This window comes from Zonotrichia leucophrys, chromosome 3, assembly GCF_028769735.1.
Source record: "Zonotrichia leucophrys gambelii isolate GWCS_2022_RI chromosome 3, RI_Zleu_2.0, whole genome shotgun sequence".
In the NCBI taxonomy this organism is placed as follows: Eukaryota; Metazoa; Chordata; class Aves; order Passeriformes; family Passerellidae; genus Zonotrichia; species Zonotrichia leucophrys.
In genome coordinates, this window is record NC_088172.1 from 97430105 (window position 1) to 97451229 (window position 21125).

At 40.8% G+C, this 21125-nt stretch overlaps 2 protein-coding genes across 6 annotated transcripts in view; one reads left to right on the plus strand and one right to left on the minus strand.

Annotated features, from left to right (window-relative positions):
* Positions 1–9906, minus strand: part of ESF1 (ESF1 nucleolar pre-rRNA processing protein homolog) — a 31271-nt gene extending 21365 nt beyond the window's left edge. The window contains exons 1-7 of one of the 3 annotated variants that reach the window (XM_064709447.1): positions 9816–9906; positions 5727–6399; positions 4662–4990; positions 3705–3818; positions 2929–3029; positions 1693–1845; positions 204–318 (exon numbers count right to left, since the gene is read on the minus strand). In XM_064709447.1, the coding sequence (XP_064565517.1) occupies positions 204–318; positions 1693–1845; positions 2929–3029; positions 3705–3818; positions 4662–4990; positions 5727–6399 (1485 nt within the window). In that variant the 5' untranslated portion in view covers positions 9816–9906. Of the gene's footprint in view, positions 1–203; positions 319–1692; positions 1846–2928; positions 3030–3704; positions 3819–4661; positions 4991–5726; positions 6400–8846; positions 8878–8898; positions 9008–9815 lie in introns of those variants that run through there. The other 2 variants (XM_064709446.1, XM_064709448.1) reach the window with 2 other exon arrangements.
* NDUFAF5 (NADH:ubiquinone oxidoreductase complex assembly factor 5) lies at positions 9067–17069 on the plus strand. 3 transcript variants are annotated; one of them, XM_064709449.1, is made up of 11 exons: positions 9067–9315; positions 10542–10582; positions 10806–10869; positions 11504–11551; positions 11653–11756; positions 12502–12541; positions 13716–13913; positions 14923–14983; positions 16232–16315; positions 16656–16738; positions 16863–17069. In XM_064709449.1, exons 1-11 carry the CDS (start codon positions 9094–9096, stop codon positions 16947–16949), a joined length of 1032 nt encoding a protein of 343 aa, XP_064565519.1. In that variant the 5' UTR covers positions 9067–9093; the 3' UTR covers positions 16950–17069. The 3 variants fall into 3 exon arrangements, with proteins under 3 accessions (XP_064565519.1, XP_064565521.1, XP_064565520.1); XM_064709451.1 differs by lacking the exon at positions 9067–9315 and adding an exon at positions 10317–10450; XM_064709450.1 differs by lacking the exons at positions 9067–9315; positions 10542–10582; positions 10806–10869; positions 11504–11551; positions 11653–11756 and adding an exon at positions 12029–12096.
* Positions 17070–21125: the final 4056 nt, after the last annotated feature.

Here is a 21125-nt window from a genome sequence, read left to right on the forward strand (position 1 = left end):
AAAGAGAAGCACAATCTCCTGTAAAATCCAAACCAGGGCTGCAGCTCGTAGGTCCATAGCATGCTTAAATCTTTTAATATGCCTGATGTCTTTATTTTGAAATGGTGGAGATAAACAGGAATCTTTTCCCCAGTACATATATCATTCATAAGCTGACAGCAAAACTAACTAAGAAAAGCATTACAAAAACATGGTAAAGATACCTTTGATGTTCCCATAGCAGCAGATGTGAAGTACTTTGGCTTATAAGCAGCTATGTTCACTTCTGAGGCTACATCTTTTGGCTTATCATCAAATGTAACATTATCTGGAATAAATCTTGAAGGCAAAGAAAACATGTTATTCTTCAAATACACTGGGAAATTGCATAGTATAAACAGCCTAAGCTTTCCTGAGTATGGTACATCAGCATGAAAGAATTAACTAAAATAAAAAGGGGGTAAGCCTGAAAAGGGAACAAAAGATATGGACAAGAACTCCACACATGTAAGATTTATTGCCTGGCTTCTGCAGATCTGTTCCACAGGTTTCCAGTGCATACAACACCCTCCTCTTTGGGAAGTATTTAAATTTTCAGGTATAAAAAGGGTCACAGGTGCCTTTTTTGGTGGTTTTGTTTTAAGAACAATCTTTTCAGAAAGTTTAATATTAAAAATTAAAAAGGAAAAAGTGAATAAAATAGGATTTGGAAACAGATGAATAAGAAATTCCAAACCTTTTAGGAAAGCTTGGTAGATCTTGAAAATTACAATTAGTAAGGAAAAAAAAGTTAAAAAGTAACAATTGAAGAACTTAGTTTAAAAGAAACCCCAAACCCCTTAATATATTACTTGGGAAATTACTTGTGATTTTAAAAAAATCTTTGCAAATATAATCTGATAAATAGCATTCAACATTAAAATTTAACAAAGCAGAAGATTAGGAAAATCATTGGAGATTTTCAAAGAACTCTGTTTGTTGTAAAACATTATCAGTGTCAAAAATGATGAAAAGTTACATGTTCCCTTAGCAAAGATGTCTTCTCCAAAATGATTCAAAGCAAAAAACCTTTAACTTTCACTGACTTCCAAGGCTGCCCATAACAGAGGCCCCAGCAGACAAACAGGGCTTTTGTCACAACTTTTTGTGATTTAGTAACTTTTCTGCTTAGAATGAAAGGGAGCTTTTGCAACAAAAGGAAACACTAACAATAAACCAAACCATAACTTGAAATCCTTTCTTTCCCAAACGTGACTTTTGAAATGTCAGAGCATCCAGCTCATTCACAAGGACTAACATATCTATTGCAGCTTTGTGACAACAGCAGCAATAATCTTGCCCTGTGGAAAGGAATCATGAACAAGATCCACTTCTGGACCCTTGGGGAGAGAAAAAGAAAAAAGTTGGATTTTCTGAATCCTATCACTTTATATAATTGCACCAAAAACTTGAAGATGTAACCAGAACTTTTTATCTGGCTTCTCTGAAAATAGACTCTCAATACAGAGATCTTCTTGAACTTCACATATTACAGCAAAAAAGGTTAAAAAGACGAGGAACCAAAGGGAAACCCAACAACTCACTGGATGTGCAATTTATCTTCATATCTCGTTTTGGTTACAGAATAAAGTAATATTTACTCTGAATTATTATAATCTGCCTTTAATTCACCCTCCTTGGCCCAATGTGCAAAAATATCATCAGTGGAGTTACCTCAGGTCTATGAAAGAACAGCTACTTTCAAATTCCAGTCCATCACACTCCTCATAAATTTTATTGGCTGTTTCAGGAGAATCACATTCCACAACCGCATAGAAGTATTTCAGTCGCTTGAACTGGTACTCCCGCAGCTTTTCCCTATAAATCCTGCAAAAGTGGAGAAAACACCAGGCAGGTGAGCTGGCTTCAACAGCTTTTTATTCACAGTATCTTTTAGTTTAACTCATTAAAAACATGCACCAATCAACCACTCTCCTAATCTTGTAAGCACAAAGTTCCACCAGTATTGAGTTTTCTTCAAGTAAAAAAGATCATTTCAGACAGTTTTATTAAGTGTAAAATTTGTACATGACTCCACTGAAAGGTCACAGGGATGAGGTTCAGTGAATGTGAAGGGCACAGGTATCACTGAGGTACCTCTGGGATACCTGGATTTCTCTCTGTTGGATTCCAGATGCTCTCAAGCCCACTGAGCAGGAAATCCAACACTTCAGGATGCACCTTGGTGAACACAATGCAGGTGACCTCAGAACATCCACCTTACACTCTCCTGATGCACCAGAGAATGTCTTCAAAGGGATCTGCCCTTATTTTAGAAGCATCTAGATTTTTCTAAAAACAGGGCAGTCCAGCAGGATGGATTATACAGATATGGCCCCAGTCAAGCTGCCAAACATCTGGAATTTCTGGAAAAATATTAACACAATCTTGAACAAAAGCTAAAAATAGACAAAAAAGACATGCCTGAAGAAGCCAGGCCAATGGTAGGAGTGAGGAACTCGGCCCAGGAGGGCAGGGCTGCTGCTGGTGGCACACAGGAAATCTCATCTGGGAATTCCTGGACCAGGGTCCCTGTAGATTTACAGGTAAGGATTTTGGCAGGGAGCACTAAAGGGAGTTCACTGCACAAACGACAATTTGTAGAGGAGATATGTTGGTTTATAAGCTATCCACGAATTTGTTCCATTGATTATTAATGAGCTACATCATCAAATTTTGAACTCACATCAAAAAGCAAATCTTCTCAAGTTTCATCATCATGCATTTATTAATTGCTCTGATAATGAACCAGTGCCTGTTGTAAAACAGCCTTTGAAAAAAATTACAAACTTAGGGTGTCCACAGGACACTAGCACATATGAACTCCTGGAAACAGGAGTTGAATTGGGATTCCCACTAAGAATTAAACACATTATATCTCTCATTTGAAGACAAAATTAAAATTAATACCCATCATCCTCTGTGGTATTCTCTGGAAGATCAAACAGTTCCACAGGTCCTTTTTGTTCTTCCTCTTTCAATCTTTCTTTTCCAAACTCTGAAGGATAAATCTACAGATACAACAACAGAAAACTAAATTTTTAACTATGGTGTCATGTACACTAGGTAAGAAAAAAAATCTCTCCACGCTTACACACTTCACAGTTTTTATTTAGCATCAGCAAAGGGATCAATTCCATAAACTTTAATAGCTTCCTAATTTTAACTTATGGAAAAGGCAATAGAGTAACCAAACTGCCTGCTAGGAATTTTGAGGCAGATGAAGAACAACAGGAACCCTGACTTTGTTCATTGTACATTGTGGCCCTTTTCAGAAAGGGGTAGCTGACTAAAATTTCTCAGAGAGCTAAAGCAGACACTAAAAATGGAAAAATATAACTTAACTGGCCAGAATACAGGTAATTTATTAATAAGGTCTAAGGCTCAGTCTAAGGTTGGGTTATCTGCCATACAGAGCACTGAATATTAAACTAATCAAGGAAGTGTAGCCTCCTACTAGAGAAAAGCAGCACTGAGGGCCAACCTCATAAACACAAGAAATCAATAGATTTGGCCTCTAACTCTGCCAAATACATGCCTGTTACAGCAAGTTAAACTGCAACACAGTTTCTCTTTAAACACATTAATATTTCTTTTGGTTCTCCACAGTACTGTCTTGCTTCTTATTTTGTAGTCTATTCTTTTAACAGTAAAAGTCAGCACTCCTTTTAGAAACCAGTTCTTACCTTAACAGAAAACACTGTTCCTCCTTTGGGTGTGAAAGAATTAAATAGAGCCAGCAAATCCTTAGCCTTCAACCTGTCCCAATCCATATTACAAACAGCCAATCTACTTGTAATCTGAAAGAACATAAAATTCATAGGTTTAGTTGTTGACTGTTGTGGGGAATACACAATTCTCTACCAGAACTCAGTGGTAAAAATCAAAGTCAGCAATAAACTTTGATGAAAAAAATAAAAGCAGCATTGTTGTCTGTGACTTTTTATCACCTAAAGTAGCAAAGATGAGAAGCATCAATAACCAGAGCACATAAAAATGACAAATAGTGAAGCACCACAGAATGGACTGCACCAATCACAGATTTAGAACTGCAGTGACAACATCATTCAGGATTTTGTTAACATGGAACATTGTCAGTCTCAGGAGTAACCACTGCCACTATTGTGACAGCACTAGAGTGCTGTGATTTCTTTACACACTGACTGTGCTAGTTGTAAATTCCCATTTCACTGTCTCATGATGCCTTAATTTCTTAAAGTGCAAGTTAAACAACAAAATTTTTGAAAAGTGAAAAAATCAATAATGAGCAAAAGTAATGAGCAGTACTATTTAAATCCTGCAGTTATTGAAAGGCTCCAATTTTTTTGTCCTTTCACCTGTAGACAGCTTATCCACAGGTACAGGTAAGTGTGCTTAGGGAAGAGGAGATAGCAGTGAAAACCTCAAGTCTCTCATTGCCAGACAATTTCATTACCACTTCCATTCTGTCACTAAAAGCCTTTATCAAAAATACTTCCACAAACTGTCCCATGCATGATGGTCTATAATGAACTCCTAACATTTCTGAGGTTGTCATGGAGCAGCTTCTCACATGCAAAGTGGAAAGTTGCTCCATACCTCAAAGTATGGTTTTTACATGCTAAGTATGTAAAAAGCAACTCTGAGAGTTGCTTTCCACATACCTCATCTCCACGAGGGGCATCTTTATCCAGCTCGCGCCACGAGTGCTCGATCTCCGGCTCCTTTGGAAAGAGCTCATTTAAATCCTCATCATCCTCTGAGCTCGTGTCAATGTTCCCTATGCCTCTGGCTAGATCAGGCCCACTGTCACTCTCTTCATCCTCTTCTGAATCACTGTCATCTTCACCCATTTCCTCTTCATCTTCTGGCTCCTCTTCCTCGCCCGTTTCTCCACCATCTTCTGATTCCTCTTCTTCCAATTCTGCATCTTCACTTGAAGAAGCTTCTTCCTCTAACTGGCTTTTACATTTTACACTTTGGTCACAGGTGTCTGAGCACAGAAAGATAAACATTAGATACATTTTTATGTTACAATTACACATGACCCTTTACAAAAAGGAAAACTTCAGGGCTTTTCATACCTATTTAGAGGGCTCCTGAAAGGTGTAACGATGCAGCAGCAAAGCACAGAAAATATCAGCATTTCCTCTTTTGTTTGTCTGGTCTGATCTAATTTAATTACTCTTTAGGCCCACAATTGTACTATCAATCACCACTGCAACTAAATATTTTGCTATTTTATTTATATTACAGAACCAACATGTAAAAATCTACTTAATAATGGAGACTATACACGTGCACAAGCAATATAAATAGTTTTTCTTCTAAAGCCTGCTCTTTCTAATCACCCTAATATTAATGGCTCAGTGCTGCCATGTTTACAGTTTCAGTCCACAAGGTGTGATGTGCCTTCATGGTATCAGTTCATATATCTGCTGTTCAGTTTGATAAACACAGCAGTGTATATGCTGTTACAAATTTTACTTTCCTAACTAACCAACAATTTCAGCTCCAATAATTAAAAGGACTGGGATGTTCACAATCTTACTGAAGAATCAGAACTGATTCTATACAGAGCTGACCAACTCCAATCCTTCAGCAGCACAGAATCTGAGTCAGCCAGCTATTTTATAACTAATCCTGAAAAATATCTTCCATGGATAAAACAAAAGTATCAACATCCACATGAACACAACTGAATTCTCCTTGTTATTTGAACAACTAACCTGATTCTTTTATTTTCCCTCCTGGGGAGTGGTCCCTCCTGGGAGCTTTGACTGACTTGGTAGCACTTTTTTGTGAAGACTTTTCCTTGTTTTGAATTGAAATGGGTTTTCCTCCTTGCTTGTTTTCCCCTTTGGCTGGAAGGCCCTTTTCTCCCTGAGAGGGATCACCTTCCACCACAGGTTTCTCGGAGTCCTCTTTCAAGCTGAACTTAGATTTACTTCTTTTTCCTTCTTTTTTAAGGTCATTTAGTTTAGTCACTGCTTCACATGTTTGGTCCATCCCATTTTGGGTTTTCTTGCTCTCCTCCTTTGGGAGGTCACCATCAGGGGCCTTTGCAGAATCTCCTTTACCTTTAACTTTCTTTTTCTTTTTTTTCTTTACCATGATTTCTTTACTCTCACTTTCTGAAAGGTCAGAGTCAGACTCTGACAAGGCATAAAACTTCCTGAGGTTCTCTGCAGAGCTGTAGTTAACAGGGCGCCCTCTTTTATCCACTGTGTACTTCAGCTTGAACTTCTTGTCATGGAACATGGCTCGGAATCTCTTGTCGATCTTGACTTTGCGCTCCTTCTCAGGCATCTCCCAAAACCTGGGGTCCCTCGCGACGCAGCTGAAGCGGCCATCGCTCAGGATCTCCTCCATCTTCGATGACATTTTTGAAGACTTGGACATCTACAATATGGAAAAAAACCCCAAACATTTCTGATTAAGAAAAACCTTAACAAAGCTGGATTTCTAACCTATACCTAAGAAGTTCTTTCCGAAAGCACATATGGCAATTTCATGGCATCACACGCCACTGTTACTGTGATATTTTATGAAAAATCCCTTTGTGGAATTTTTCTCCTGAAAAGCCTCAGAAAAAAATGTAAACAATAATTATCTGATTGCTTAGAATGTGGTTTAGAAGTTGTTTACCAACAAGTGCATCTTTGATTAGTTCCATGTGAATTGTTTTTACTTAATGGCCAATCCCAGTCCAGCTGTGTCGAGACTGAGTTGTCACAGGTTTTTATTATCATCCTTATCCAGCCTTCTGACCTCTCCTTTCTCCTTCTTTAGTATAGATTCAATATATCATTTTCTTCTAGTATGATATCATAAAATAATAAATCAGCCTTCTGAAAACTTAAAATCAAATTCTCATCTCTTGCCTCACCCTAAAAACCGTTCACAACACCACAACACACCACCTGGTTGGAAGTGACCTCAGAGATTCCCTGGCCCAACATTTCCTGGCAAAAGTACTGAATATACAAGATGGCCCAGCCCTCTGTCCTGCCAAATCTTGTAAGCGGGAATCTTGGTGTCTCTGTGTCTGGATTGAAGGCACTTGAGATGCTATTTCATGTTCTGACTCAAGTGTTTATTGTTTCTTATCAGTAAAACAGTCTCACAACCATGAGTTCATTAGCAAGGCATCGCCAACCATCTCTTGTCACAAGGTCTTTAAAGCTAAACTACCCAATTGAGAACTGACACTCTGATTATTTTCCCTTTTAACCCAATAACTGATCCCAAATAGCTGCAGTGTGGACTTTTCCATTCAATTACAAAATGCCACCCAAACCCAAGAAGAAGGAAGAAGCAGCCCAGGACAGCACCCTGTGCCCTCCATCTCACTTCCATCCACAACATACTAAAAATCCCAAAACCTCAATTCCCCACCAAGTGATGATACACCTACACTGCTCTCTACTTTTGTGGATTCCGGCCTATCTTGAAGTCTGGGAAACTTTCTCCATGAGTGAAGGTCAAAGTCAGTGCTGCCCTGGGGGTCAGGGCACCCCAGAGCAGACAGAGAAATATTCCTGGTACCCTGGGTTTGCACAGGAATCCAGCACTTCCCTGGGGAGATCTTTCCAGTGGTTGAATGTTCTCCTTCAGGAAAATTTTCCATCTAAATGGAATCCCTCCAGGAATAACTTGTACCTATTACCCCTTATCTTTTGCTTTTGACTTCTTGGAAAAACACAGTCTCCAGCTTCTGTGTAGCCACCTTTTAAACCCTGGAAGGTGAGGATGAGGTCTCGCCTGAACCTCCATTCCACCTCAAGGTGAACAAACCCAGCTCTCTCTGCCTTTCCTCACATGGCAGCATTCCAGTCCTTTGCCCATCCTCATGGCATTTCTCTGGACCCTCTCCAGCCTGACCACATCTGCTCTGTACAGCAGGAAGCAAAACTGAACACAGAAGTGACCTGACAAGCACCATGTGGCACAATGACTTCATCTCTGGCTGATGGAACTTAGCAGCCTGTTGGCTTTGATGCAGCAGCAGATTTAAACAAGCCACAAATAATCGTGTACCTACCACGGTCTCAGGCACAAATCTTTGCTCTGCCAGCTGCACTGGGAGCTCAGAAATCCCCCGTGCCCTGGGCTGTGCCCAAAGCTCCAGGGACAGCAGGTGAGGAAGGGAATTCTGCCCCTTTGCTCAGGTGAGAGCCCACCTAAAGTGCTGTGTCCAGACCTGAGGTCCCAACACAGGAAGGACAGGGAGGTGTTGGAGCAAGTGCAGAGACCACCAAGATAACAGGAGTTCCTCTCCTATGAGAAAAGACTGAGAGAATTTAACATAGTTCAGCCTGGAGAAGAGAAGGCTTCAGGACACCTAATGGTGGCCTTCCATTTGAAGAGAGCCTACAAGAAAGATGGAGAAAGCCTATTTACAAGGGGCTGGAGTAACAGAACGAAGGGGAATGGCTAAACCTAAGAGAAGGTAGATTTAGATTGCATAGGAACAAAAAATTATTCCTTGTGAGGATGGCGAGGCACTGGCACAGGTTGCCCGGAGAAGCTGCGGATGCTTCATGCCTGAAAATGTTCAAGGCCACGTTGGATGGGGCTCTGAGCAACCCGGCCTGGTAGGAAGGTGCCCCGAGCCATGGGAGGGGATTTCGAACTATGTTTAAGATCCTTTTCAATCGAGGACATTCTATGATATACCTGAGGTGCAGACACATCCCCCCCAATGACTCCTCACTAGACCTTCCAGGAGATTAACCCAGTGCGCACCACAGCTACAACCCGCCAGCAGCACCGGGTGCGCCAGAACGCCTTCAGCCCCCACACCCGACCCCAGAGAGGAGCCCCGAGGCCGCTCTGCTCACACCGACCGTGCCCGGTGCCCGCAGCGAGGAGCCCCGACGCCGCTCGGCTCACACCGACCGTGCCCGGCGCCCGCAGCGAGGAGCCCCGATGCCGCTCCGCTCCCACCGGCCGTGCCCGGCGCGGCCGCTCCCTCCCGGCGCTGCTCGCACGCCGCCCTCACCGCACGGCCCCTTCCGGCGGCGCTACGGCGGCCGCGGCGGGACACACCCGGCTCCCCGGGCGCAGGCGCGGAGGGGCGCGGAGGCCGGGCCGATGCGGGGCCTGGCGCGGCCGGCGCGATGGTGCCGCTCGCTCTGGGCGCTGCCGCCAAGGGCCGCCGCCAATGCCGCTTCTTCGCCTCCTCCTCATCCTCCTCCTCTCGCCGGAGCCTCGCCGGGCGCGCTGAACCCGTTCGACCGGCGGCTGAAGCGGAAGCAGAAGAACTGGGCGGCGCTGCAGGCCGAGCCCGCCAAGTGCGATTACCTGCGGGAGGAGGTGCGGGGCCAGGGTCACCCCGAGTGCTGGGGCCGGGTCTGGGCCCGCAGCTCAGGGACGGTATTGAGCAGCTGGAGCGGGACCAGAGGAGGGCAGCAGGGCTGGAGCACAGGGCCCTGAGAGAGCTGGGGTGTTCAGCCTGGAGAAAAGAAGACTTAGGTGTCACCTTATCAATCTCTGTAACTCCCTGGATGGAGCTTGTAGCCAGGTGGAGGTCAGTCTCTCTTCCTAGGTAGCCAGCGGCAGGATAAGAAGGCATGGTCTCAAGCTTTGCCAGGGGGAGTTTCGGTTGGACTTAAGGAATTTCTTCTCAGAAAACAGTGATCAGTCATTGAAATGGGCTGCCCAGGGAGGTGGTGGTCCCTGGAGGTGTTTAAGGAAAGGATGGACGTGGTACTCAGTGCCATGGTTTATTTGATGTGATAGATAAGTAATGCGATGATTGACCCTCACAATTATTGTTGTTATATTGGTATTATCGTATTTCTAGAGTCCCATACCTTCTGGGTGGTTTTCTCACACACAGCTCTTCACAGCAGTGTTGCTCCTGCCTCTTCGTCAGAGCTCCTCCAAGGCTCTCCCTGATCAGCCAACGCACCCCCTTTTACCCCAGTTATCTTCATTAGCCACAGCTGCTGCCCAATTAAGGACATCACAGCTGCAGCCCATTTAGAACAACTAGGATTGGGGCAAGGCCACTTATACAATACAGATATTTTTTTAGGGCGCCTACTATACACAATTAACAGACAAATAGCATGTATATAGGTTAAGAAAAGTTTTATAGATTTATAGTTATGTTTTACCCCCTCGCGTGGTTATCAAGAGACGGCGGGAATTGGGACATCTGAGAGGGTCAGTTGTCACTATGGCGACATCTGAGCTCCAATCAGGATTTGAGGAAAAGATCTCCGCCCCTCCACCCCTTTCTCCAGGGATGAAGGGGTTGATGGACAGAACTTTGGGAGGGGTTAAAGGGTTAAAAATTGTGTGGGTGAGCACAGGGTGGGGAGAATCCCTTGCTCCCAGCGCCGTAACCCTTTTCTCTATTCAGTCGTGTGTTGTATTTTTGATAAGGTTTAATGAATCTTTCTGAATTATGAAAAGCGAGTAACTATTCCTTACAGCTAACAAGGTGCTGGTTACTAATAGGTTGTACTTGGTGATCTCAGAGGTCTTTTCCAGCCTCAGTGATCCTGTGGTTCTGACCCCGGCTCTCCCCGCAGGTCGGCGGCAGGATCGCGGACCGGGTGTTTGACATCACCAGGTGAGCCCCGCCTCATCCCCAGTCCTCCCCTCATCCCCAGGGGACAGGAGCCCCGGGGATATCGCTCCATGCTGAGCCCTTTCCCCAAGGTACCACAAAAGGATGCTTGGTGGGCTGAGTTCAGTAAGGCCCTTAGAGATTAGCAGGGGAAACTTAATATAGTCTAAAATGAAGGATATTTCAAGACTTGTTTATGTGATGTATCGCTGATCTTATCCTTTAGAACGTTTCCTCTGGCTTTGGATGTTGGCTCTGGAAGAGGTTACATAGCTCAGCACTTAACCAAGGTACTGTCTCTTCATACTTACAAGTGTTTAAAGGAAGTTCATATGTGTGCCTTCCTTTCAAATAAGACTGTCACAACTTAAAACATTCATCTGAGTCTTGATTAGATAAATCTTCCCCTCTCCCCCAGCCCTATACCTGTAGTTATAGCTCAAAGCTGTGTGTTGTAAAGGCTGTTCTTAGTGCTGCTGAAAACTGAGCAAATGTGCAATGAAAGTTATCTGTTATGATACAGTGAACTTTTAGTTTTAGGTAGGAATATGCCTGGTTTTTTGTTGACTCTTGGCCACAGTTAGTTGCTAAAGATAAGTGTCATTGTGGAGGCTTTGAAGCCATTAACAGTTTACCATTCATGAACCACTCTGTAAGTAAAGGTGCTTCCATGGTTTATGTTTAACTAAACTTATGTCTAAAATCACAGAATGTGTTTTCTGTAACCACTTCTGCCTCAGCTGTTCTCCCTGGGAGCAGGTGCCACATTGGGTGGGAAAAGAGCTTTGTGCTTTATATAAAGCTTCTATCAAGAGTGGGAAGGATTCTTGCTAATTTATTATAAATAGGTGTGCTAAAAAAATTACTTATGTCCATTTACAGAATAATTCGCATATTTAATAGACTTTTAAATTTTTATTTCAGGAAACAGTTGAAAAACTTATTCAAGTTGATATCGCAGAGAATGCTTTAGTAAGTAGCCTTTTGAATGCTAAAGTGCTTCAGTTCTGTAATCCAGGGAAGCAAAAGAAGTGAGGTTTTGATGAGCTGTTTTTCTTCCAACCCAACATTAGAAAAATGCTATAGAATCTGAAATCCCAACGATCAAGGTTGTAGCTGATGAGGAATTCCTTCCTTTCAAAGAAGATACGTTTGATCTTGTTGTCAGCAGCTTAAGGTATGTATTCATAATTTATTTATTTTGTTTTGATTAAGTTGTTAATAATGTTCTCTTCAGAGTAGCTTTAAGAAAATTAATCCAACAAGGATTACTAGTCCATTAAAAGGAATAAGAAAAGTCCTTGCATAGTTAATATGAGCATGTATAGTAGGAGTCCTAGTGAAACATATGTATTGTATAAGTGGCCTTGCCCCAGTCCTAGCTGTTCTAAATGGGCTGCAGCTGTGGCTAATGAAGATAACTGGGATAAAAGGGGGTGGGCTGGCTGGTCAGGGAGAGCCCTGATGAAGAAGCAACACTGCTGTGAAGAGCTGCTTGTGAGAAAACCACCCAGAAGGTATGGGACTCTAGAAATATGATAACAACAAGAAGATAGGACAGCTGAGAGCTGGGACTCTAGAAATATAACAACAACAAGCATGCACTACAAAAAACTGCTGTCCTGGTGGTTCTTCCTGTTTTGTTTGTTTGATTTCCTTAAAACACTTGGAGCTTCTCTCTTTCCTGCATTGTGGTAAACTAGTGTCCAGGATTTCTGTTTTCTCACCAAATAAAAGTGCTACGTAGATCAGCTTCTCTTCTTGTTTGGTATCAGTTTCAAGGTGTTTCAGCATGGTTGCACCTTCAGAAATCAGTTTGTGGCTTTGGCTCCTGAAGCTTACTTAGCTAATTAGGTAGTTACTGGCATTGCCTAATTTTGATTTAATCTGAAATTGTAAAATGTACACTTCTCTTATTTCAGTTTGCATTGGGTGAATGACCTTCCTAAAGCTTTCAAAGAGGTAAGAAATTGTTTTTCAATACTCTAGGTTAGCACTTGCCATTACTTGCATTGACCGAGACTTTTTGGTATTGGAATAAAGCAAATACTTGTTTAAGACAGAAAAATTTTTTTTTCACTAAATTTTTTTAGCTAACTAAATTTTTTTAACTATTTTTTTTACTATATTACATCTGAACTGCCAAGTTTAGAGGTAATATAATATAGTATAGAATCTGCCAAGCACTCAACTGCGCAGAATCTCGTGATTGTTGGCCAACAGTCCCAACACACACACACACGTTGACTCAGTTGGTCAGCGAATCAAAACACTCACACCAGAATCCAATTACCAATTCCCTTCAGATAAACAGTCTTGCACAATGCATTCCACTTGTGAACATCACAGGAGCAATAAATTGGATAGGAATTGTTTTGATCATTCTCTGCTTCTCTCAGGTTCAGAGAATGTGAATCTCGTGACTGTCGGCCGACAGTCCTGACACAAAAACACACATGCACACACACACACATGGATTCCATTGGTCAGTGAATCAAAACACACCAGAATCAAATTACCAATTCCTTTCAGGTAAAGCATCTTCCAGAATGCATTCCACTTGTGAATGACATAGGAGCAGTAAATGGGATAGGAATTGTTTTGACCATTCTTTGCCTCTCTCACTGCTTCTCCCAGGTTCAGAGAATGTGAATCTCGTGACTGTCAGCCAACAGTCCCAAAACACACACAGACACACACACACACGCAAAAAATGGATGCCATTGGTCAATTAATCAAAACACACCAGAATCCAATTACCAATTCCCTTCAGGTAAACAGTCTTCCATGATGCATTCCACTTGTGAGCAGCATGGAAGCAATAAATAAGAATTGTTTTGACCATTCTTTGCCTCTCTCACTGCTTCTCCCAGGTTCAGAGAATGTGAATCTCGTGACTGTCAGCCAACAGTCCCAAAACACACACACAAAATGGATTCCATTGGTCAATTAATCAAAACACACCAGAATCCAATTACCAATTCCCTTCAGGTAAACCATCTTCCATGATCCATTCCACTTGTGAACAATGCAGGAGCAGTAAATGCAATAAGAATTGTTTTGATCATTCTTTGCTTCTCCCAGGCCCAGAGAATGTGATCCCCAGCCATGCCCTGTGTGTGTTTGTGTGTTGCAGATCCACCAGGTGCTGAAGCCCGATGGAGTGTTCATTGGAGCCATGTTTGGGGGGGACACCCTGTACGAGCTGCGCTGCTCCCTGCAGCTGGCGGAGCTGGAGAGGGAAGGGGGCTTCTCTCCTCACGTGTCACCCTTCACTGCTGTTGCTGATCTGGGACATCTCCTCTCCAGGGCTGGCTTTAACACCCTCACTGTGGTAATTATAAGGAAGAGAGCCATCAGGGAGAATAATCCAGAATGTCAGAGCTGCTGGAATATGAAAATCACTGTTTGCTAATGTAGTAATGACAAACTGCTTCCTTCTGCACCTCACTGAACAGGCTGCAGAAATAGCCTGGACTGCCACTGGTTTTGGCTATGTGGTAATTAATGGAACCAACTGTAGTGTACACTGAAGTGTATCTTTGGCTCATAGCCCAGTAGAGTTTGGATGGTTTTCTTGAAGAAATGTCAGAGAATATTAGACCTGCATGAAAAAATTAGACACTTGCTCTTTCTTCTAAAAACAAGAAGAAAATAATGGCATTTAAATTAAAATTTGAATGCATTTGAGCTACTAAGCAAAACTTTTTAGAAATGTTAAAGTAGTACATGCTTCCTAGCAATACATGATTTGAGCAGAAGAGGAAGATGAACAGAATTATAGAATGGTTTGGGTTAGAAATCATCTAGTTCCAACCCTCCTGCCATGGGCTGGCACAGTCATATTTTCTAGAAAAATCCCTTTGCCCTGGATTCTTCTCCTGGGAAGCTGAGAAGCCTCAAAGAAAAAGGAAAACAATAATTATCTGATTTGCTTCTCCTGTGTTTTGCTGCTTTAGAATGTGTTTAGACGTTTTTTACCAACAGGTGATTGTTTCATTGGTTTAATGTGAATTGTTTTGGCTTTTTGACCAATCACAGTCAGGGTGTGTCGGGGCTCTGGAAAGAGACACAAGTTTTCTTTAGTATCTTTTAAGCCTTCTATAAGTATCGTTTCTGTATAGTTTAGTTTAATATTCTTTAATATAATATAGTATCATAAAATATAAATCATAAAATTAGCCTTCTGAGAACATAAAGTCAGATTCATCATTCCTTCCTTTGTCTGGGAACCCTACAAATCCAATAATGGGCAGGGGATAGTTTGGGAGTACAGCAAGGTTGAAATAATGCTGTTGGTTTAGTTTGATGTGCTCTAAAATTGAATTTCTCAATTCTTCTAGGATACTGATGAAATCCAAGTGAACTACCCAGGGTTATTTGAGGTTATGGAAGACTTACAAGGCAAGTATATTCTTTGTGGAAATATAAATGTTTTCTGTATCAGTGGACCAGACACAGAACTGTTTTACTGTGTGTTTCTTAACTCCAGATCATAGACTAACTAGTGTGGGTTGGAAAGAACCTTTAAAGGCCATCTAGTCCAACTCTCTGCAGTGAGCAGGGACATCTTGAACTAGATCAGGCTGCTCAGAGCTCCACCCAACCTGGTCTTGGATGTGGGTGTGTGGTGTGGATTATCCACCACCTCTCTTGGCAACCTGAGCCAGTGTTTCACCATCTTCATCACAAAGAACTTCTTTCTTAAAAAAATTAAATCTTATTTTATATGCAGCAGGGGAATCATTAAGGTTTTTTCCTGCTGTCTAGTGAGTCAGGAGATTATGCCTGTCAGGAGGTTTGTGTTGGGAAGCACAAGTCAAAGATTTGCTACTTCATGCTCTGCTGTGAATGTTCTGCCTCCCTGGAGTTCCTGTTCTGCATGAGCCTGTTCAGTGTAAGGTGCAGAAAAGCCCTAAAAGGGAGACAGAAGCCCATATCCCACACACTGACTTTTCCTGTGAGCCTTTCTAATTAGCAGGGCAATCAGCAAACTGCTTTGGAATGAGAGTAAATATATCCTTAATTTGGAATATGCTGAGGAGCAGCCAACAATTGAGTAATGATTTTGTTAATATTCTGATTGCATTTGCCATGGATTGTAAAGCAGTCATTCACATGTAGTTTGTTGTTACTGACAGCAGCTCAGGGCATTTCTTATCTGGATCCACTGCTGTATGGAGCCATTCCTTAATGGAAAGGCAACCTTTATTGAGCAGAAATACTCAGATGCAGTAAGTGATTAAAAAGATTAGAATTGTGGTTACTTTATTTTGTATTTTAAATTTCTTGGACTAGTAATTTTAATTTTCTGTTAAAACAGTACAGTCATGTGTCTGAATAAACCCTTTGTACTCATTCTTAAAATCAGTTTTCCTTAAAAGCCTGAATGTTTGAAGACTCAGGCTGAAGAAGGAATAATTTGAAATGATTCCTAGCAATGCAAACTGTAAATTGCAAAGCATAGGAATCAAAAGTTCTGAGTTCTTACACATAAGAAACTCACCCAATGATCTGTGGTGTGTTCTCTCTTACAGTGAATAGCAGAGGATTCTGTGCTTTGGTTTTGTAAGAATGTGTCCTTAGTGCATGGCACTTAACTCATGGCATGTGCAATATCTTCTTTTCCTTAAAGCTAAAACATATTTTTAGGTATGGGGGAGAGTAATTGCTCCTGGAATAGAAAACCTCTGCTGCACAGGGAGACAATGCTGGCAGCTGCTGCTATATACCAAGGTCAGTATTTGAGAGTAATGAGTTCATCTAAAATGACTTTAAGAACATTTTTTCTGTATTTTTTTGACCTTTTTGTAAAAAAAAAAAAAACAAACCCAAAAACCTAAACAAGCCCAAAGCAAAACCAAAAACCCCAAATACTTGAGAACAAAATGCCATTATCATAAGCTATTTTTAACCTTAATTATAATGCCGGGATTTGAACTGTATTGTTGCACCAGTGTGAGATATTTTTATTGTCCCAAATCTTTCACCAGGAGTGATTATGAAGAATATGATGTTCTGAGTGTTTCCTAGAGCTGACATCCTGTACCTTTTCTCTCCCTTCCTGCCCTAACAGAAATGTATGGGAACAGCAATGGCTCTGTACCTGCCACCTTTCAGATCTACTACATGATTGGCTGGAAATACCATGAGTCACAGGTAATGTCAATGCAACGTTATTTTCTCTTTGAAGTTACTATTTAAGTAAGTGATGTTTTAAAAGCTTTTTACAAAATATTTTCATTTAAAACTAGCCCTATGTTTGTTTTTTTTTTCCCCGTAGGCAAAACCAGCCCAGCGAGGTTCTGCAACAGTTTCATTTGGAGACCTGGCAAAAATAGAAGGACTTCTTAAAAGAGGAAAAAAATAATTGTTCTTCAGAAATAATAATGGTCTTGAAACTTCTATAAAAGTTTTTATTGCAGACAGTCTTCACTTGTGCTTATTTAGTGATGACATCCTGAAATGATAATAAAGTATGCACTATAGAGCTTTTTGTATTGTGCCACAGCATTATCTGTGTGAAATGGTGTTAATTTTTTCTTTCTGGATAAATAGTTGAGCACTTTGCTTTCTCAAGTCTATGAGAGAGCAATTCAACTCTCAACTTTTTCTTAAATTTACTATTTTCAAACATAATGGCTCTTTCAGCATTTCACTATCACAGGCTTCTCCAGGTATGGTTTACATGTCTTGAATGCATTTTGGAATTATTTCTCCAGGATAGTAGATGATAATAAATAATAGTGTATTATAAAAGTAAATAATAGTGTATTATAAAAGTAAAGGTGTGTTTATAAGACTTCCTATAAGAGAAACTATCAGCAAATACAAAGATACTAATTATTATGGTTTTTATGAGTTGGGAAGTATGGGTCAAAAGTTACTGTAAGAGATTTGAATAATGAAGTGATATTTTATCTAAATGCTAGTTGAAAACTACATTTACACATCACTTTGTACTTTTCTATCTCAGAGGCTAAAGAGCCAGAAGAGTAATTTTCTCTTTAGCTGTGCCATGGAGCTATGACTTTTCTTGTCTATAACTGCATTACAAGAAATTGATATTAATTGCAACTATGACCCATTAATATGAGAGGTTTAGAAAAAATCCCTGCCCAGAGATTTTGCTTGATTGTAGCACTCATAGAGTTGGGGATAAACAGAAAGGATGAAGTCTATACAACCAGATACACAGTTCCATAAGTTTTATCCTGGTGTCTGAGTGATACATCAGTCCTGGTGGAGCTAAAGCTGTTTTATTTCCTAAGCTTTTTTCAAGATGATCCACCAGGTGGAGTTTGACAAAACTTTGCACAAACCAAGCAGGCCAGGTAGGCAGAACTCTTCTCATCTGCAAGGTCCTGGTTTGGGGGTTATTTTATTGACCAAGCTTTGGCTTTGAATAAGAAATGGGCAGAGAAGGTACAAATCATGAGAAAGAGGGCAGCAATATTCTGTCCTGTTTTTGCTTAAAAGCCTAACCCCTAATTACTTGCGGGAAATGAGTTCATTTTTCTTTTTCCTAGAAAAGAACAAAAATTCTGCTGAGAAAAGGGGAAGAGGCACTAAATGATCTGATAACCTTTAAAGCTCTCTAAAGACTAAATCTAATACAAGCTTCTGTTTTTTTAATACTCCATCACTGGACTCAGTGTAAGATACTGCATCACTCTACAGTGTGGCTTAAACAAAATTCCCATGTTTCTGGAGGAATCTCTGCTTTCCCAGATAGAGGTTTCTGTGAAGTTATATGCCAAATTAATGTAACTTTATAAATCATTGCTTTAGTAGGTTAATTTCCAGTCACTTGAGCTGGTGGTTGTGACTCAGAAGTGTTAGGGGAATGAGGAGGTGGAATGTGCTGGGTAAATGTTAATTGGAGAAGTGCTCCTACTGTGCTCCTTTGAAGTATTGGAGTTATGGTGAAAAGGAAGGATTTCCAGTGCTTTGATTTCATGTTTCATAGATGGCATACATAAATAGTAAAGTGTTTTGGTAGTGGGGAAACATCTTCTGAACAGGGAGAAAAGATGAGTAGCTTTCTTCCTAGCACTTTGGGGGAAAAAAGGTGTAAATATCTCATTAATTTGAAAAAGGTCTGGAGAGTAATAAAAGTAAGGAGTAGTAAATATGGCATTGGTGGAATGTGGGTTGGAATTAGGGAACATGTAACAGGCAGGCAAGGTGTTCATTTCCCTGTCTGTGTTTGAATACCTGCCTTTTGTGGGGGTTTTTAACTGCAATTATGGGGTTTTTTCTTGGAGGTTTAGGTTACTTCTGGTTTTTACTAGTTGCTTGAATAAATAACTGAAAACACTTAGTTTACTATGAAGAGATATTTTTGTCACAAGGCACCTGTTTCATTTTAATGAAACCATTTTCATTCTTTTTCAGATTTAAGTCTTTATGGCTTTCTAAAATGGTAATGAAGAACAGGGTTGCCAGTTGCTAGCCTAGTACTTTGTGTGCTGAGAGCTTTTTCAGAGCAAGTAACTACTAAAAAGTGGTTGTGAAGGTGATGTAATGTCTCTTGTAAGCTTAGTTAACTTAAAAAGCTTTATGCATAATACAGAATATTTTTCTCCTGAATACAGAATGAGAAAAGATTTCAAGGACATAATTATTTTGATTAATCAAAAGCTAGGAGCCCATAAATAAAATAAAAATAAGTTTAGAAGAAGCATGGTTGCACTTAATGAACATGAGTATTTTGATTTTAGAGTTTGAGTCACAGATCAGTGACTAGGCTTGGTCTGGTCTTTGGTTACAAGATCTGTCAATGTTTAGTTTTATTCAAGTCTGTTTAGGATAAAGCAATGAGATCCTGCTCTTTCAAGACTAAGAATTTGTGAAGTTAAAACATGAGAGAGGATTCTTCATTACCTCTAATTTAAAAAAATGTCATCAGCAGAAGTACAGAAGTGAACCATGCAGAAATTAAATTTAGCTGTATTTCTTTACACTGTTGAAAAAAATATGAATTACACTCTTTTAATGTTTTCTGAAAAAACTGGGAGCTAACACCTGAGCTTTCAGTTGCAGGGGGAGAAACACACCAAGCTTTCATATGGTGTTTAATTGGAATTTTCTGAAGCAAAAACTTGATCTCAGGGATTAAATTCATTAGAGCATCTTGCTTAAGAAGCCACTTTTTAGAAAGCTAGCATGTATGTTAAACCTCTTAAGTTTCCATTTGTCTAACCCAAAGATTTAATATGCACTTTTCAAAGATGTAGTTCATTTTTGCCCAAGTTTTGGAGCCATTATTTTTGAGAAGTGCAATTATTGTAGTCCTTTGATTGGAATCAGTCTGAGTGCTGAAGCAAGTGTGACGTCCTGAATATCTTGGATGCTGTCAGGTGAAAGAAAAGGAAAAGAAAAATCAAAACCTGAGATAGGTAAGTTTAGTTGAAGGCTACATGTAAGAGTGAAGCAGAAGACACCGAAGGAGTTCATTTGCTGCTTGTGAGGGGAAAACAGCTCATGCCTTACTTAAATCAAGTTAAAATTGAAGTGATTTGTTGATTTATTGATAGCTTGTAATTAACTGTTAGTCCATGAACTATACATGCAGGATTCATAGCAGCAATATAAGAGATGAATGACTACTGGAGCCTTACAAAACCTTTGTAAACAGCTTCACATACCTAAAATCACTCCTGTAGCAACCCCCACAGCCTCCCCCCTCAAACTTGCAGGTAAATGCTCTCCCCTGTCCCTTTAGCAGGAGGTTTCAGTGGTGTGAGCCCCCCTCTCAGAATGTGTTCCTGTGTGTGTGCATCCATCACCTGAGGACGTGTGGAGGCTGTGGCTGCCTTCTCACCTGGGCTGTTCCTGTCATTCTGATGCACCCAGCTGTTGGGCAGGACCCCAAAGGTGACATCTGGTGGTGTTTGCAGGGGTCCCAGGATGAGGGAAGAGACGAGGACCTGACTCCATGGTTCAGAAGGCTTGATTTATTATTTTATGATATATATTATATTAAAACTATACTAAAAGAATGGAAGAAAGGATTTCATCAGAAGGCTGGCTAAGAATAGAAAAGGAATGATAATAAAATCTTGTGACTGAGACAGTCCAGACAGCTGGAGTGTGATTGGCCATTAATTAGAAACAACCACATGAAACCAATCACAAATGCACCTGTTGCTTTCCACAGCAGCAGATAATCAATGTTTACATTTTGTTCCTGAGGTCTGTCAGCTTCTCAGGAGAAAAAAATTCTAAGGAAAGGATTTTTCATAAAAGATGTCTGTGACAGTGACACCCCAGGAGTGTCCTGTGCTTGTTGAGCCCTGTGTTTTCAGCCCACTGCCAGGGGAGGGTGTTTCCTCAGGCACCCACAGAGTTTGAGGTGCCAGGGGCACTTTCTTGCTCTCAGACCAGGTTTTCACTGCTTATTTTTCTTCCTGTTAGAAGTGTTAGGGCTTTTTATATTTGATTTTTTTAGATGATTTTTCTTTCCCATCTTGGGTCTCTTGATAACTGCCTGATTACTATTTCATGTGGCTGATGGTTATCTTCATTTTCAGAAAATCTCTGC